The sequence below is a fragment of the Glycine max genome, chromosome 13, assembly GCF_000004515.6.
Source record: "Glycine max cultivar Williams 82 chromosome 13, Glycine_max_v4.0, whole genome shotgun sequence".
In the NCBI taxonomy this organism is placed as follows: Eukaryota; Viridiplantae; Streptophyta; class Magnoliopsida; order Fabales; family Fabaceae; genus Glycine; species Glycine max.
The window spans coordinates 22,094,087-22,112,905 of record NC_038249.2 but is presented as its reverse complement, the minus strand read 5'-3'; the positions used below and the strand labels follow the sequence as shown (position 1 = coordinate 22,112,905).

The window sequence follows — 18,819 nt, the reverse complement described above, 5'->3', positions numbered from 1 at the left end:
TTTATTTAATTACAATTTCCTCTTAATACCATTACCTGCTTAAACAGTTAAACACTTAAACCCCTCATTTTTTTATTTGTAAAAAAAAAAATACTTCCTCCATTTTTAAGTATAAGATTTTTTTTCTAATTTTATTTGTATTTTTTAAAAAAATTCATTAAGTTATCTTTACATTAATTATTTTTTTTACCTAAATATTTTTAATTATTTAACATAAATTTTATCTGTTATGAATTTGATAAGAAAATTAATACACATTAATTAACTAGAAGAAAAAAATAATTATTCCCTCCGTTTCAAAACTATAGATGTTCTGGTTTTAGTTTTGTTTCAAATTATAGATGTTTTACGAATTCAAAATGAAATTCATAATTTTTTTTAACTATATTCTTGTTCATAATTATTAGTGCATTGAATATTTGTTGTTATTTAGACACTAATAATTAATTACTCATCAATGAAAATGTCCACTTAGCATTCTCTTTACTATCAAATATTTATGATTAATCTAACAACATGATTAAATATGACACACTTTACTTTAAAATTTTATCAATTAATATTTCTTATTGAGTGTGTACAAACCTTAAATATGTATAATTTTAAAATAGAAGGAGTAAATAAAAAGAGAGATTACGAATCCTAATAATTTTAAAGGTTATTTTGATAAAATAAAATAAATTAAGAAAATTTTATATTTAGAGACAAAAGTTATAAAATTTAACTAATTTGTTTAAACTTGACTTTCACTCAACTTATTGGCAAAGGAGGGTCTAACTTAGAAGGCAAGCATGCGTGTGATTGATGATATTAACACACTACACGTTGATCCATTCAAGAGCCTTGTAGAAACGTGATCCGTTGCGTATGTAATGCTCATCTTGCCGTGTCAGCCACACATGACACGACAAGTCTTTATTCGTTAATCCATGGATATTTTCGTCATTGACTCATCACAGCCAAGCTATAAATAGGACCCCTCCTATGCCTGTTTCGATCATACCTGTTCGCGCCTCTAACCTCGCAGTTCCTTGATCTCTCCTCTCAAGGTATGTTTCTGGTTTAACACCTTTTGATCATCATAAGGTTTCATAACCTCATTAGGCTCAGTTTATTGATAATATACGCGTTCCGATTTAGTTATGTTATGTTGATATGTGATGTCTGGTTGAATCCAAATTCGTTCAGTTGTCTTTCAGATTCCATGATCTGATTGTTTATGCTATATGTTTTCCGAATTTAGTTACGATTCCTGATTTAATCTTTCTCCTCATTAAAGTAAGGCTTTGTGGTTTAATTTTTTTAATTGAGGTATTAGGGCTTGTAGTTTAATTTCTTCTTCTTCTTCTTCTTCCATATTTGAGGTATTGGGGTTTGTTTTTTTATTCTATAGTCGATATACATATGTACCTGGTTTTGATGGTTCTTTTTTGTGATTGAACAGATGCAGATATTCGTGAAAACTTTGACCGGCAAGACCATCACCCTTGAGGTGGAATCCTCCGACACCATTGACAACGTAAAAGCTAAGATTCAAGACAAGGAAGGGATCCCACCTGACCAGCAGAGACTTATCTTTGCGGGTAAACAACTTGAGGATGGTCGCACCCTTGCCGATTACAACATCCAAAAGGAATCAACCCTCCATCTCGTGCTTCGCCTCAGGGGTGGCATGCAAATCTTTGTCAAGACTTTGACCGGGAAGACCATCACCCTTGAGGTGGAATCCTCGGACACCATTGATAATGTTAAGGCCAAGATCCAGGACAAAGAGGGCATCCCTCCAGATCAGCAGAGGCTGATTTTCGCTGGTAAACAACTTGAGGATGGAAGAACCCTTGCTGATTACAACATTCAGAAGGAATCCACCCTTCACTTGGTGCTTCGTTTGAGAGGTGGCATGCAGATTTTCGTCAAGACTTTGACAGGAAAGACCATCACCTTGGAGGTGGAAAGTTCTGATACAATTGATAATGTGAAAGCCAAGATTCAGGATAAGGAGGGTATTCCCCCAGACCAGCAGAGGCTTATCTTTGCCGGGAAGCAGCTTGAAGATGGAAGAACCCTTGCTGATTATAACATCCAGAAGGAATCTACTTTGCACTTGGTGTTGCGACTTCGTGGTGGCATGCAAATCTTCGTGAAGACTTTGACGGGAAAGACCATAACTTTGGAGGTTGAAAGCTCTGACACCATTGATAATGTGAAGGCAAAGATACAGGACAAGGAAGGTATTCCACCAGACCAGCAGAGGCTTATTTTTGCAGGGAAGCAGCTGGAAGATGGGCGTACCCTGGCTGATTATAATATCCAGAAGGAATCCACTCTGCATTTGGTGTTGAGGCTTCGTGGTGGTATGCAAATATTTGTGAAGACTCTGACAGGGAAGACCGTAACCTTGGAGGTGGAAAGCTCTGATACCATTGATAATGTGAAAGCAAAGATTCAGGACAAGGAGGGTATTCCACCAGATCAGCAGAGGCTTATTTTTGCTGGGAAGCAATTGGAAGATGGTCGTACCTTGGCGGATTACAATATTCAGAAGGAATCCACCCTGCATCTTGTCCTCCGCCTTCGTGGTGGTTTCTGAGTCTGTCTGTTATGTCCAATATTAGTTGAATTCTCTGTTGTTATGTCCAGTGTATGTTGAACTCGTTGGTTGCAGCTGTTATTTAGGTGCTGCTTTAATGTTTTTAGTTTTAAGGCTATGTCTGTGACATAGCTTGCTATGCACGGTCTCGTGCAAAAGAATAAAAAACCATTATCATCTCACAATTACTTTTTATTTTATTAAAATTACTACGAATAGTTTCTGATATATTTGGTACTAATTTGATTTGTTGCTTTGCATGAGCCCTGATATTTCATCAAAAATGGTTACCAACGCAAGTTCACTGGTCCTAAGCCAGATTTTCTCCTTGGATAAACAAAAAATCTATTATGATCGTGTTTGGCTGCAATTTTTTGGCAAAAGTTTCTCCTCGAAGTAGAACAGAAAGTTAGGATGGATTTGTTTCTATTAAGGCAGTGGGTACAGAGTGGTGCACGGCACGGCATAATGTTGAACTGAAAAGATGGATTGAAAGTGGGGATGGACAAGATGAAAATAAAAGAAGAGACAAGAAAGATTGAGTAATACAGCATAATGTGGAATTGAAGAGAAGGATGTAAACAAGATGAGTAAAATTAGAGACAAGAAAGATTGAGTAATTCAGCACAATGTGTGAAATTGAAAGAGAAGGAGGTGAACAAGATGTGGAAATAAAAGAAGACAAGAATTGTAACTTCGACAAACTAGATGACAGCTGTTTTACTTCGGATGGGATTTTATTTCTTATCAGACTTCGGATGAGAAATTGATTAGTAAATAGTATAATTTCAGTTTTTAAAACCATAAAATGAGAAGGAAATCAAACAAGCTTTTATTTATTATCTGCAATCAGTTTACCAAAAAATACAATCCTTTTTCAAATTATTTATCACTCGTCCAATTTCATGTGGGAAATTCTACATTTCATTTGCCTTGATGATGTTTGAGGCTCCGCTATACGTCCATAAACTGATGAAACATAGACACTACTATTTAAACCAGCAGGCAGTATTATATTGCTTTGACACATTGATTTTAATTTCAAAATCAGTTTTGTTGGATAGTCAGCCATGACATGCTTCTTTAAATGGAGATTGATAATAACCCTAACAGTACTGTGGGAGAAATGTTATTTTCATTCGGGAACGGAGGCAAAATTATTTTCAGTATTACACAGCAACGAACCCATTCTGCAGCAACTAAATTATAATCAGAGCATCTCTTGGCGTGTGAACTAAAAATTGTGGGACCAAAGCTATCGTTTTGATCGAAACCATTAAAAAAGATTTAGAATTAATTGAGCTCATTCAGAAGTTATTGCTTTTGGATGTACTATAATCATGTAGCTTACTAGTTACTATGCCTAGAGTGAAAATTTCATGGGGGTGACGAATCAATGATATGTTTAGGTTGAGTATTGGTTTTACCCATGGTGATAATGAGTGTAGGCTTATTCTTGGTGTATTTGGGAACAATTATTCATAGGCATGCTAAGATTTAGAACTGTGCCTATTGTAATTAAGTTGATTTCTTTTGAAATTTTTCCTGTGGTTCTCGAAGCTCTCAGCTAACCAACCTAGGAAATACGCATTTTCAGCCTACCATGAGTGTGTTTCTCACTTTCCTCAAAACTGCTTTACCTTAGGAGCATAATGGTGGTGATTTTCTTTTCGAAATGAATGTAGTGAAGGAACACGCGACCATAAGCCTTTCTCTAACATTCGTTGGATTTGAGTTAATCCAAGTAATTACCCCGTGTAATTTTCTGCAGTGCCAGTTTTTTTTTTTTTTTGGAGAATCCATTGTTTTAATTATATCTTGAGTTTCACAAACCTAATCACTTAATCATTAATTTAGTTCACAAATTATTTTAAATATTTCAATGATTCCAAATTTTTAAAAACTTAAAAATCAAATTGAATTATTTAAAATAATTTAAGAACTAAATTGATTTATTTTTTAAAATTTAAGGATTCAATTGAATCTCTTAAAAAATAAACCTTTTAAAAATTGAAGATTAAATTAAACATTTAAAATAATCTGCTCAATCTAAATCACAAATCGTCTATTTTATAAGTGATAGGGCTTTTAACTTTTCATCTAATGCAAATTTTTCATGCAATGACAGGGTTACTTTTTGCCGATTTGTATGCATTCATGTTCATCAAAGCTTGTGTGTTTTTCAACATAGGCATCAAGGTTGCTTCATAAGTCTAACACCTTATGATACTAATCTGGAGAAAGTAGCAGACTATCAATGACTAATACATCTTTCTCTCAAAGTCAATTCATTTTCTGCATAATTATAATTTCTGGCGGCTATGTCTGTTTTGCTAACAAGTTGAACCAACATATGATGGATTGGGGCACTGTTTAATCTGATAAAAAGCTAACATTGAGGTTTAATTTGCATAAAAGTTTCTGGTGCTCATTCTATTTGAATTGTCACCAGATTGTCTCCAAACAAGTCAGTTTCTGCATATGTATCTTCACTGTCATGTGCATTATGTATATCAGATTATTAAAAAATATTTATGACCTGTAAGCCTACTATTTATGGGAAACTAGAACCCCTACTTGTTCCAGACAGAAAATTGAGTAATGTATCCTCATAATATTTGTTCAAGGACCAATTCATATATTATTTTATGAACATGGATTCTCTCAATTCTCATTACACTTGCTATACAAACAGGCATATATTTTGGGTGTCCAGGATATTTTCTGGCCAGAAGATACTAATCTCTCGAAGTAGAAGATTGATTCAAGGAACTGACCTTTCCGAACAGATATTCTTCAATAAACATAGACTTGCGGATTAAGCTCCTGACTACATATTAAGGAGCATTTATATGCCAACTACATCTCACCATGTTGATATTAAACTTACTATATATAAAACATGCTTATGCATATCTCCTCTTCTGGCAGGCAAGTCAAACTAGCTGACTTGCTTGCTTAATTTACTAATTTCTTGACAATTATTATCAACTCTAAATCAATTGATCCGTAGTGCTGCACAGCCGAGGCTGTGATACTGCAGACATCTTAGAAGAGGGGTCATTATCACTCCTACAAAGTTGGCAGTGATTTCTGAGAGTCTCCAATGATTGAGGAAACAGCTGCTTCTAATGCTGCCTTAAGAGAAGGATCGTTGGTTATGGCAGCACTGACAACATCCACCAAGGCAAGGTTTTTCTCTGAAGGTAATATTCCCTCAGATTGTTGAGGTTGACCATGCAATGAAAGTGGAAAAGGTTGCAAATGGTTTGAAGAAATAGCACTTGGGAATTTCATGTTGTTCTTAGAGGTTTGGGTTAAGTCCAAAGTTATAGTTGGACATGATGGTGCTGCAGATGGATAGTAGGTAGAAGTGCATAGTGGAGAGAAGAGGTCTGAATTTGAATAAGAATAAGTGCTTCCATGTGAACTAGTGGTTGAGCCAGAAAGGAACATTTTCAGTGCTGCTGATGTTGTGCACGCCATGGACCTGGCTGCTGGTGGGAGTGAATGATTATGATTCCCCTCATAGGTTGTGATGACAACACTCTCATCTTCAGCACACCTTTGAACCTGTTACAAAGTAAATAACATATCTTAGCTGCAAGACACTTTCAAGCCATATATAAAACAGTTTACTGCAAAATAATGGAAAGGCAGCAAGTACGAATGTCAAATTTCTTCGAAACCTCAAAAAAGACAAATTACTATATTCAAACTACCACAATGTAAAATATATAAAGCGTAGATGAAGAATCAGGAAATTGGTTAAACTTAGGATTTGAGGTGCTGACATCAAAATGTTGCCAAGAAAAAAATCTGCACCAACCTGCTTGCGAACTGGACATGCAGTTCCCATGTTGCAGCGATAATAGGCCCGAGGACAAGGATTGCCCTTTGATATCTTTTGTCCATATTTTCTCCATTGACACCCATCACCCATCTGAAAATATATAAGGCAATGCATTATCGTAAATAGTTTTCTTCAATGTCAATATTTCATTTTTATTAGTGCAATGCACAAATATATATATATATATATATATATATATATATATATATATATATATATATATATATATATATATATATATATATATAAAAGAGCCAAATAATGTCATTTGACTTTTCACTTCCAAAAGTGTGAGCATAGGAAAAATCAACATGATTGTTAAGCTTTTGATCACATTAATTTTGAGTCACTAATAAAACATTTAAGTAACGTAATTTTGCTTGGTAAAATTTGCTGACATGATAAGAGTTATGTTGATAGATCAGCAAAAATGACAACATTATTATATAAATCGATCGATTTGAATTTAGCTTCTCTAAAGTGAAAAAGGTATATTCACCTTTAATATTTACTTTATGTTTGGATGAGGTGTAAATTAGAAAAAAAATAGAAAAAAAATACCAGAGAAATATAAAATAGAAATAAAGTGAAAATGATATATTATTCATATGGAAAGAAATAAGAGAAAATTAAGGTGAAGAAAATTTTCTCTACTTATTTAAATGAGTTAAAAGTATAATAAAACACAAATGAATAAATTATATAAAAGACTTCTTAATAAAATAATTTTTAGAAAAATTACATTTTAATATTTTGTATTTTATATCATTAAATATTATTAAAAAAATATGTCCTGTCCTTTCCTTTGTGAGAAAGAATTTTTTTATGGGTCTCACTCCAATTTCCCCTCCTTGCATCCAAGCAACCAAAGCGTATTAATTAATTTACCACATATGTAGTTTCATTTAGATGTGTGAATACACCCTTACTTTCTAATCAGTTACAACAACCTTTTTCACTTTAGAGTCAAATCAAGTAAATAAATGCATAAAATGATAGATGTTAGTATAAGAAAACCATTAGCAAACCAATATATACAAGAAATTTCAACAAAAATAAGATAGAAATCCATACCAAAGATGATTCTGATCGCGCTCTTACGGACACTCTAGCTTTCTTGCAAGAAGCCTCAAATGCTTGCTCTTCTACGATTTTTGCTTCTTGTAATATTACCCTGTTATTGATTTTACCTTCAACATTGTAAGTATAAATATATTTCAGGTTTCTGCCTATGTTCTTTTCAGTTTTCAATATTTTCAACATAAGCAAATACTTCTGAAGAGTTACCACTGACCAGTATTTAAGAACTGCCTGCAGGAGGGTAACGCTGGTTTCTCCATGTTATTCTGCTGGCTGTCCTTCTACAGACATATGAAGACATGGTTTATTCATTTAATTAATTTGTTCAAACAAGAATGAGAAGATCAAAGAGATATACTATGAGTTTGATGGTTAAGGAAAAAGATGTTAGGTTCGATCTATTTTACTAATAAAATTTACATTTTAACAAGGGTCCTATATATATTAATGGTCAATCAGAATCCATAAGTGATGTTAATTGTATAAAAAATATAGAAAATTAATTATCGTTCCGCCGTATGATGTTGTGCTGCTGCTAGTTACAAGTGTAGTCCTAAGGTTGAGCAAGTAAATTAGTACTGATAATAATTTTCATAGCAAGTGCAATAACAAAAATGAATTATTAGTCAAATAAGAATATATATAAAACAAATTCAAAGTCAAACTTGCCTGCATGTCCTCATTATTTCGAGGTGATGAAGATAGTTTCTTCTGCTGCATCGCCAACAATAACTGATTCTGAAGAGCAGCGTAGTGTTCAGAGATCTCATTTAGCATTGACCTTAAATTCTGATTCTCCTTCTTCACCTCCTCTAACTCAATTTGCAGCAAGCCCAACTAAAATCACAAAAAAAAGGAGCAATACAAGGGGCATCAATCAAAATTCATGCAGATTAAAATAGGTTTAATTAAATTGTTTAGCCCATAAATTTAACTAGTCAAAGATTACCCACTTGATTCAGGTTCTGTTGCTCATGATTTTGGGGAGGCTCCAAGTTATTCAGACTCAAACTGAGAAGACTAGATCCTAGCTGCATAATTCTCTAGTCCATCAGTTAACTAAGATCATTAAATAATTCACAAACATGGTATTTTGTGATAAGTATTGATAAGCTTACAAAACAAATGATTCATCTAAAATATTGATTTATATCATCATTGATAATAAAAGAAACAGAAAAAAAAAAAGTTAAAAATAGGGAGAGACAAGTGTTGGACAAATTAGCTAGCAATAGCTTAGGTAGCTAGGAAGCAGTATATACAACATATATAGCATGGATGGAAATTAACTTACAGTATTTTTAATGGACGGTTCCTCAGTCCAGTTGATTGCATCTGTATCATTAACGTATGCCTTTTCCTGAACTTCCAGCAATTTTTTCAATGCAATTTTGCCCTCCATTTATATATAGACTTTATGCCACTCACTGTTACTGAGATGTTGATATCAGATATGCATATGTAACAAGTTCTCGATCGGGTTCTTATGGTTTCACTTCCAGCTTAGACTTCAGCTGATCCTCACTTGGAATCTAACTTCTGAAGCAAAACCACAAATATATATATATAGTGGACGCAACCTTTCAATATATATATATAGGCCCATTTGATAAGTATTTTCCACAAAATATAAATGTGACCTTGTTTAAGTGGTGGAGAGAAAAGATAGAGACTAGATGGGGGAAAAACCAGAAAAGAAATACATTGTAAGTTTTTTTTAACAAAAAATTAAATCACTAATTTAAAGACTACTTTAAAAATCATATATATATAAATCTTCTATAAAATGATTTTTCTTGATTTACCATGAAAGTTAATCGCTCAAATTTTAAAAAAAAAATATTACAAGGTTATAATGTAGCGAGATTTGCTTTAGGCTGTACAATAATTTTTTTTTCAATAAAAATAATAAGATTAACACTTACAATTTTATACAGAATGTCCAAATCTCTGAGAGCTAGTTAATTATTTAACCCGTAAATCAATTAACATAAATTTATTCTAGTGTAATTAAAGGTCTTAAGTTTAATTTGATGTGCACTTACGTTAAATCATTAGAAGAAGAGCTCCGCCACCAAATATAATCCTACTCGACTAAGAAAAAATTACTTTATGTGAAAAAGACGTGGTCCAAAAAAAAAATCCACTAACTACTGGGAGACATTGATGTAGGGTTAGATAAAAATCCACTAATTAAATGTCTTTTTATAAGACATTTTATAATACCTATAAAATATTTAATTTTTTTACTAGTTGTTCTTATTAAATACTATAAATATTTATATTTTTATTAATATTGGTGCATAATATTCTTAAACTTTAATTAACATTTCACATTTCTCATAACAGGTTAATAATTATTAATAAGGATAGAATTTGTTCATTAGAAACATTAATTCTTAAAGAAAAATGGCTAAAATAAATTGAATCAGCTATTTTTATCGGTATGTAAAATTATGTCCAAAATGTCTTATATATTTTAAGGACCAAAGTAAATATATAATATCATTGTGTTTATTTTTCTATTATATCATTTATTATATTTGATTTTTTTTTTCTCATTTTAAGTTGTAATATTTGTTGTATATATAATTATACAAATGAAATTTCAGGGACTAGAATTATACCGTATTAACTGTTTTATAGAAAATGAGTGCTGTCGCTAGACTACAAGGCTATTATCGCCATGTGAAGGGATTTTTTGCTAACTTTTTTCTTCTGGTGTGATCACAAATAGCATAGTAGTATTTTGTTTATTTGTCGTTGTTGGGAAGTGGTTTGACTATAATTAATTTCCTTGTGAAAACAACAGTTTATGAAGAAAATTTCATTAAAAATGTCTAGAGAGTACGCGTTGTTCTTTAATTTCTAACTAAAGAAGGGGAAATGCCTGAAAATCTCATGTTCCATAATAAACGCGTTCCATTCATCACAAGATCCTTATTTCTTTGATTGGTTGAGCCAGATTTAGATTTTATCTAGAAAGAAATCAATTCAATGAACTATCTTTTAATAGTGTAAGTCAACCAAAGAAGCATCCTCCGTGATGACCAACAAAATCAAAGGATCCTTGAAATAATATATGACTCAGCCTCAATTCTGACCCTGTGCTAATTCACAGCCTCTAAACCTTAATTCACACTAACCAAAATCAATAAGGTCCCCTTGAAATAATATATTCAGTTAACATTCACTTTTAAAACTATAATTAATAAGTTTAATGTTTATGAACAGATAATCTTAAAAAAAAATAAAAATTGATACTTCCATAGTTATTAGAGTGAACCCTTTGGTGTACTTCTACGCTCTTATGCTTTCCTAATGCCCATCTTTTTATTGTAGTAATAAACCCCTGCTTTCCTGGGGACTTAAGCTATAATTATTTATTATCAGCAATGATAATACAAATATTTTTTTCTAAGACTATTTTTAATAAATATTTAATGTGAGTGAGTTATTAATTAAAGAAGAATAATAACCTCTTACTATTGTAATAAGAAATAAGATTATTATGCATGACTTAAATGTATGAGAGTCGACAAAAAAATCATACATATATTTACTAGTGTTAAATAAATAATATAGTGTTGGTGTTTGAGCATAGAATCAGGACTTTAAATCTAACCCTTAACCCTGTCAATTTCTGAACAGATTTTAATTTACATGTCATGCCAACATTTATGCCATACTACCACATAACAATAGTGATACCTACCGACACCAAAAGTGATATATTAAGTAAAAAATAATTAACATTTTTCAAATTTTTTAAATAACAAATATTTCAAAACAAATTGAAAAAAAATATAATAAGTCACAGAAAAAAAAATACCTTAACTCAATAATTGATTCCATTATTTTGCATGTGCAGTTAATGTCATCTTGGTGTCTCTAAGGAAGTCGTCTTTCATTTTTCATCGTCTTTGTTTGTTCAACCAAGGACATGGACCCCAACTGTTTCTTAATTATTAAAATATGGGGCCAGCATTTGGTCGTGAAACTCGATTTGAATGTCATATGTACATGGATAAATAAGTTGCAGGTAACTTTTTTTTTTTGGATAAATAAATTGCTGCTAATTAACAATTGATAACCGAAACTTCCTTTGAAAGTACTGTTCAAACTTCATATACATATTAGCTAATATGTTTTTTTTATCACTTTTAAATTATTAAAAATACTAGTAGTAAGTTAGTAAACTAGGGTTATTTAATTTTGACCACATTATTTATTATGTCTTACATATACAAGATGTTTATTACATGACGCTTTACAAGACAACATGTGGATCATCAGGGTAATGTTCGAGGAAGATTAATCATATTAGGAGGACATTGATATCATGAATTTTGAAATATATACATAGAGAGAGAGAGAGAGAGAGAGAGTCCTATAAGAAGACTTGGAAAATAATTCTATGCGCGTCGTCTATCCCGTGTTTGATGAAAATTTTGACTTCGAAGGGGTAATATTCTAAATTTTGGAATCACTTTGACTTTGTTCAGTAGTGAACATCACCACCAAGGGAAAAACTTGAATACTCACGTCAGTAGATAAACACTGTATACTTAAATAAGGATTTAGATCTTTTGAAATAAAATAAAATAACATAAAAAATGTAAAACACGGAGTTATAATGAATGAATAAAATTTGAAAAAATGAATTTCAATATTGCCCAATTTAATATATTTATGTGTGTGTATTTTATTTTAGCACCAATAATTATTTCTTACAAAAAATTTTATTATTATAAATCCATACTTCCATACTTTTCCTATAAAATTAAACCATTTACCTTCGAGGAAACATCATTAGACTCGAACGAGTAAAGTGGAAGTTTGATGGCTTGTAGTATGCAGCAATGGTTCAAAAGAGAGTTTACTAATGAAAAGGACAAAAAAGCAGACTTACTTCAAAGTCATATCCAATCCAAGAAAACAAAATAATTAGTAGCTGGTAAAGGATTGCGGCGCACACATCAAACAAGACCAATTCAAAATGCCACAACCAAAAATATCTTCACTGGATAGTGGGGAAACAAAAATATAAGGGGGTCCAGCTATACTTTTGTATATGAAAATCCCATTTGTTAAAATATTTAAAATAAATAATAATTACTTGATAGAATATTATTATTGTCAACTTTCTCCATTGCATTGACCTGCCAAGCACCGCAGTAACAGCTCAACATTTCCTTTGGGATGCTCGGTTAATTAGGTTACTATAATGCTCCGTCTAACAAAGGGCAAAATCTATATGTTCAATATTTGGGATGCCTGTAAGAAAGATCACCAAGGACGAAACTTGATTATTCATGCCCTTGGTCTTCAGTGTATTGACAAGTATTGTACTTTAATCGGATTCTCAAGAAAAATTATCGCTAGTATAAGTTTATAATACTTGTAAATTTGCTAAGATTAAAATACATTTCAACAAGAGCTTGACCTCTACAAAGATGGCATCGATTAAAGCAGTCATCAACTACTTTGGAACTAGTATTATGATCAGACATGGTGAGTGTCTCTCAACAAAAGGATCAAGTTGATAGCTACAACCGAGGTTGAGGTTAAGGGGGCCTTCGGGAATTAACAAAAGGAATTGAAAAACTTATTTTCTTGCCTTTTTTCATTCCATATAACTGCTTTTATACTATTACCAAGAGTCATTCATTGGCTGCACTGTAGGAAACAAAATTGCTACATGTCACTACAATGCCTATAACACAGTAAATAGAAATAACATCTAAAATACTCAGCAAAAACTAACACTTCCCCATCATCCTTTTGTACTATATCACAGTTAAGGATGTTTCTTTCTGTATCTCATAAAAATCAAGGTATTGGTTCAATTAGTGAGGAACAAACTCACATTTCAAAATGATGTAAATTTGATTCGCGTGGTTAATGTGAGGATTTTATTGGTAGATAATTTATAAGTATCTTTATAAGTGTTTTTTGAGCATTAAGGCCTGACCTGATCTGGATGAGCCCACGGAACCCAACTCATTTTAACTTTTTCCCATCAAAAAATAAAATAAAATCAAGGAATACTCTTTTTACATTTTGAATTAGCCTATCCGAAACATAAGGGAAATACTCCTTAAATTTTATAGGGTACAAAAAGCTTTAGCCCACACATAGTCTTCCATGTATTTGGGCTTCTCAACTTAAACCTGCACGGACTCCTCGCCGAACAAATCCAAATCCTCGGTTCCTAAATCCTAAGTGGACTCATATTGTGTAGACTCAGACTCACCCTAGGTGCTCTTATCAGGGCATTTCATCCCAAAAATTAAGTAGTCTTAAACTATCTTGATCTTATTAATTAATTCTTATAAATTTCAAAAATTGAATATATGTTATATAAAGGTTGATTGTGAACATAAAAATTTGCTAATTAAGAACTATTTAATAATTTCTTATTTCATCCCATTTCTCTTTCTTATTTTTTTTCCTTTCAAACAAACAGAACTTTAAGATGTAAGAACATCATAATTTTTTTTTGAAGCAAATGACAAAAGAATGGTCATTGTAACAATCAAGTTTAACACCGAGAAGATATAAAATTGACCCAATAATTGAAGAAGAGTGAAAGGAGAAAAAAAAAAAAAAGAAGTTATGGATTCAAATCCCTCAATTGATATTTTTAACAAAAAATTAACATTTATCGAGAGAGAAAAAACACTGAACTCAAGGAATTAAAAGGAAAAAACGGCATTAGGCACTTAAAGGCCGCGATAAACTTTTTCTCCTCTTTCGGTTAAAAATATATCTAATGTCTTTGCATTGTAGTTTTTTTATCTTGAAGACCCTACTAATAAAAAACCCAAAGAAAGAACGAAAGAGTTTAATCCCCCATCCCACCCCAAAAAAAATGATACTAAATATCAAATCGTTTGCCATTAAGGAAAAAAAAAAGTAGTCTGGGCAGCCTGGCAATTCTCCATTACAAGCACATAATTTATGACTTCTTTCTCTAATTAGAAGTCATAAATTATTTACAACTTGAGAGTCGTAAATAGTTTACGATTTTATATTTAGAAATCTTAGGATATCTTGGACTTAATCCTTTTTTAGTATTAATTTAATTTTTACTCCATTTGATAATTTAGAAAAAAAAAGTACACCTTTTGATCGTTTCGCCTTCCAAGCACAGCCAAAATGTCAGCTAGCAAATTTTAGTACTCGAGCAATTAAGCATAATTTGTTAAAATATCACACACTAACTAAGAATATGGTTGAAATACTCCACATAACACCTGAATAATCCTCTTCCCTAACCTTCGAAAGTAACTTGGACTTTGTGCCTTTCTAATATAATATAATCGATGCATTTTCAATATGCACAAACTCAAAATGATCCACCAAATTTTTACCTTGATTGATGGTTTATACTATGGTGGCAGTAACTGAACCAGAATTATAGAGAGTACAAATCATTTCCAGGAGTTTTGGAAGGTTTGGACTCTCCCACAGCAACCTATTTATAGGCAACATGCCTTCTTTCTCTAATTATCCTTGCCCCAAGTAACTAACTCTCTAATTATTCTACTAACAATGGGAGACGTATCATATGATATGGACTCCCAAAAATACTGTTGTTGGAAATAGAACTCCAATATAGCAATTTTAGAATTTGGAGATAGAAATACACAAACCACCAACTTTATTTCTACTCCTCCTAACAGATAACATTGTTTTTTTTCTTCTTTGCATTTAGAAACCCCTAAACCTATCCTCTTAAGGCCTGTTTGCACATGAAATTTGAAAACCTGGCTCCAGGAAATCTAAAAGTCTGATGTCAACATCAGAAGCAATGACATAATAAATGAGTAAAGCAATGTATTAAATATCCTCCTGTGTCAAGATGTGTACTAGAATTGATTGACAATGGGATAGTCATTATCTGATGTAAACCAAATTGTAGCATATAATTTGTTGTACTCAAATGAGTTCAATCCACTATCAACAGTTTCAATAATTTAAATGAAGGCAATAATCCTGAATGGCCAGTTGCCATCAGATATTAAAAGAATCACAGATCTAATACATTTGGAATTTTTCCTTTGTTTTCTCAAAAACCTCTTCAGCAATGATGGCCTCATTACCATCAGCTCTCTTAATTTCCAATGTTGCTTTCTGATAGAATCCAGTACCTCGCAATGCATCGGCAATGAAATCATCAAACCCAATAGCAATTGCTGCCTCGGCCTTCGCTCCATAAACCAACCTCTGTTAGAAAAAGAACAATGTAATAAGTTAGCTCAAAACAGGATAAACATGGTATAAAAGATACTCATAGGAATAGCAAGGCATTCCAACCTTAATTCGAGAAAGGTGGATTGCACCAAAGCACATGGGGCAAGGTTCACAAGAAGCATATATTTCACAATCAGCAAGTTCTATCTGCTTAAGCTTCTTGCAAGCCTGTAAAATGAAAACACTGCATGAATCATTTTTTGACACTGCATAAAGTTTATAACATCTATAAAAAAATAATGCACACATGAGTCATACAGCGAGATTTAAGTTTTATTTGGAAGTTAAGAGCCCATAAAGTCTCAGCTAGCCTTTATAAAACCTAGATAGAATGATACATTGATACTAGATGTCAAATTATCTAATAATTAACCTGTTGTTCAAAAAGTGAGGCAACTAATCTGGTGGCAAATATATTATTTTAAAGTTCTTCACAATACTGCAGCATTGTCAACTGAGACCAACATGATCTGCATATTAGAATTTAAACGGGCAACAGTACCCTTAAGCATGCATAGCCTCACAAGTCATACCATATGTATAAATTATAATCTTATCAAATCTTTCAGCAGCATATCCAAAAAATTCAACAACAAATATTAACAGGGATTTAGCCAGTTTCCAGCAGGTGACAAGATTAATTATGTTCTGCATGTATCAGAGCTCATCCCCTTTTTGGTTTTTCTTGCATAGATTGAACTGAATACAAATCCAAAACCATTGTTTGACACTGTCAAATCCTAATTGATCATTTTACACACAGGCATGTTGTCAATAAAAATAATCTTAATGAGTGGCTTAAAATTTGCCCCCAATGAGCTAAAACTAAAAGAGGTAACCAAAGTTTGAGTAGTATCTACAAAAAACCGTATGTTTGTGTTGATAATTATCCTTTCAACCATGTCCAATCAAAGCTTGTAAATTCTTAATCTGTAGATCCCTTTAGTCAAAATCATGAATAGCAACCACAAACTAGATTTCTGTATAGAATTCTTTGGAAAACTAGGACAAACGATTCTACATGTGCACTGTGGATATTCCCCACCTAACATTTACAAGTAACATTACGTTTACAAAAACAAGAGTAATGTCAATTAACACACTCTTCTTACCACATTTTTTATTTATCATTAGTAGTTTCTTTAAAAAGTCAATACTTGTTTTAAAAAGCGACCTATGTCAGAGACAACGAAATTGACATATTAAAAAAATAAACCAATAATAGAGAGCATCAAAGAGTTTGCTATCCAATGGGGCAGGGCATATTCATCATGTGCAAATTTCAGTCAGAAAAACACAGCAATACCATTATTTGCTACAAGAAAATAAGTAAATCACTTGGTTATTCAAAATCTAACCTCTCTTATTGCTGTCACCTCAGCATGAGCAGTTGGGTCTGTGTTACACAGAACCATATTGTGACAACTAGCAACTATTTCATCATTATGAACTATAACGGCACCAAAAGGGCCTCCATCTTTACAATCTACCCCTTTATATGCTTCTTCAACAGCTTTGCTTAAAAATTTGTGGTCTCTATCCTGCACGGCTGATTAAGCAAATGACCACACCAAAAGAAAAGCAATAAGAGGCCGAACAGGAAAATAAAATCTCCAAATGGCTGTTTTCATTTTTAAAAAATGTACTCATATACTGATTTACATACATGGGCTTTGAAAATTAGCATATGATATATCATTTGCTTTTCAAGCCTAATGTTTACCTATATGAACAATAAATTCAGGTCTCTTTCTATTAAATGAAATGATAAGATCATAAGACATGCATAAGACTCTGAAATCCAAAACAAATAAATCTGACCACAACAGAATATCAAGACATATGAAGGCCTTAAGTGTATCAATAAAAATCAGCCATGGATAACTAATAAGAAAACATTGCAGCAAGAAATCAAAACAATGCAGAAGCATTACCTTCCTGGTGACCAGCAAACGCAGCAGCTACTGAGACAGTTCCATCCTTAGTTTCCACGACTGAAATAATATTAAAAAAGACAAAGAAAACATAAAATAAACACAATGAAATAAATGAAACATTGTGTTCTAAATACACCATATTTGCTCTGTTGTTCAGTTGGGTAGGGAATTTCAATTTCAAGGATGCATATAATACTTCATTACTTCAAAAATTCATATACAAGTCCCAGAAGAATATTTGTACAGTTTGCAAATATCAATAGACAACCTAACATGTAGCAAGCATGTATTGCACAAAAATTCCAAAAACAAACCGATAAAATAAAAAGGGTGGGCATGAAAAATCCATAATCGTACAAATCCCGCATCCACCAACAAAATTGGAATCTGTGAAAACAGAATCAAGTACCAAGTACTATGAAACAGAGAGTAAAAAAAAAGAGAATGATAAAGGGAACAAGACATGTACCATTAACTTCTTCCATGACAGAAGCGTTGAATGTGATTGTCGGAGAAACAGGTTGGGTTAGAAGGAGAAGAAGGTGAATGCGGTCCACCAAAAAATAGAATATGGTCGATACGTAAATATTAATAAATAAATACATTCACATTCACATTTCACCCTTAAAATAAAAAGACATGTATGAATTTAATAAACAAAAAGGGAGGTGCATGAATGGGATGGTTCCAAGGGAAATCAAACGAACCTTCCCTTTTGCTCCGGAACAGGATGGGGCATTCCATTTTTTAATATTTTAATTTAATATAGACATTAAAATTAGGAGGTTGTTTGTACAAAAAAAATAAAATAATGGATAAAAACATTTAAAATGTGCGGTAAAAGAGTCGTATTATTAAATTTTTCAAATTATTTTATCATAAATTATAATGTTGAAAGATTAATTTAATAATATTTTTTTAAAATTAATTTAATATTAAATTATAAAATTTAAAAATTAATTTTTTATTATATTATTTACGAGACAAATTTATTATACTTTTTCATATTCATGATTAAATTTAAATTTTACATTTGAAGAATTAATTTGTGAAACGCGTCGCAGTTTTAATAAACAAACGAAGTTGACTATTTTTCCAAA

General features: G+C 32.0%; 3 protein-coding genes across 4 annotated transcripts; 1 reads left to right on the top strand and 2 right to left on the bottom strand.

Annotated features, from left to right (window-relative positions):
• Nucleotides 1-999: 999 nt before the first annotated feature.
• Nucleotides 1,000-2,818, top strand: LOC100819694 (polyubiquitin). The gene is made up of 2 exons (NM_001369197.1): nt 1,000-1,049; nt 1,445-2,818. The coding sequence occupies exon 2, from the start codon at nt 1,445-1,447 to the stop codon at nt 2,588-2,590; it is 1,146 nt and encodes a 381-aa protein (NP_001356126.1). The 5' UTR covers nt 1,000-1,049; the 3' UTR covers nt 2,591-2,818.
• A 2,425-nt stretch (nt 2,819-5,243) lies between these two features.
• On the bottom strand, nt 5,244-9,084 carry LOC100797109 (WRKY transcription factor 42). Its single transcript, XM_041008038.1, is given in 8 exon segments — nt 5,244-6,163; nt 6,420-6,533; nt 7,518-7,691; nt 7,693-7,735; nt 7,737-7,804; nt 8,193-8,360; nt 8,477-8,554; nt 8,818-9,084. Coding segments are annotated over 8 exon segments (1,254 nt in total). The 5' UTR covers nt 8,926-9,084; the 3' UTR covers nt 5,244-5,662.
• A 6,346-nt stretch (nt 9,085-15,430) lies between these two features.
• Nucleotides 15,431-18,456, bottom strand: LOC100820230 (guanosine deaminase). Of its 2 annotated transcripts, XM_014765457.3 has the most exons (6): nt 18,189-18,373; nt 18,034-18,106; nt 17,717-17,776; nt 17,141-17,331; nt 15,846-15,950; nt 15,431-15,755 (listed from the first exon to the last, which is right to left on the bottom strand). In XM_014765457.3, exons 1-6 carry the CDS (start codon nt 18,189-18,191, stop codon nt 15,567-15,569), a joined length of 621 nt encoding a protein of 206 aa, XP_014620943.1. In that variant the 5' UTR covers nt 18,192-18,373; the 3' UTR covers nt 15,431-15,566. The 2 variants fall into 2 exon arrangements, with proteins under 2 accessions (XP_014620943.1, XP_003542400.1); XM_003542352.5 differs by lacking the exon at nt 18,034-18,106 and having other exon boundaries at nt 18,189-18,456.
• Between the last annotated feature and the right edge of the window lie 363 nt (nt 18,457-18,819).

Bases quoted from the DNA above. Each gene is read 5' to 3' on its own strand.
- LOC100819694 (NM_001369197.1), top strand. From the start codon at position 1,445: ATGCAGATATTCGTGAAAACTTTGACCGGCAAGACCATCACCCTTGAG.
- LOC100820230 (XM_003542352.5), bottom strand. From the start codon at position 18,324: ATGTATTTATTTATTAATATTTACGTATCGACCATATTCTATTTTTTG. The intron at 17,777-18,188 runs GTACATGTCTTG...ATATTATTTCAG, and splicing joins TGTCATGGAAGAAGTTAATG to TCGTGGAAACTAAGGATGGA. The intron at 15,756-15,845 runs GTTGGAATGCCT...TTTTTCTAACAG, and splicing joins TCCACCTTTCTCGAATTAAG to AGGTTGGTTTATGGAGCGAA.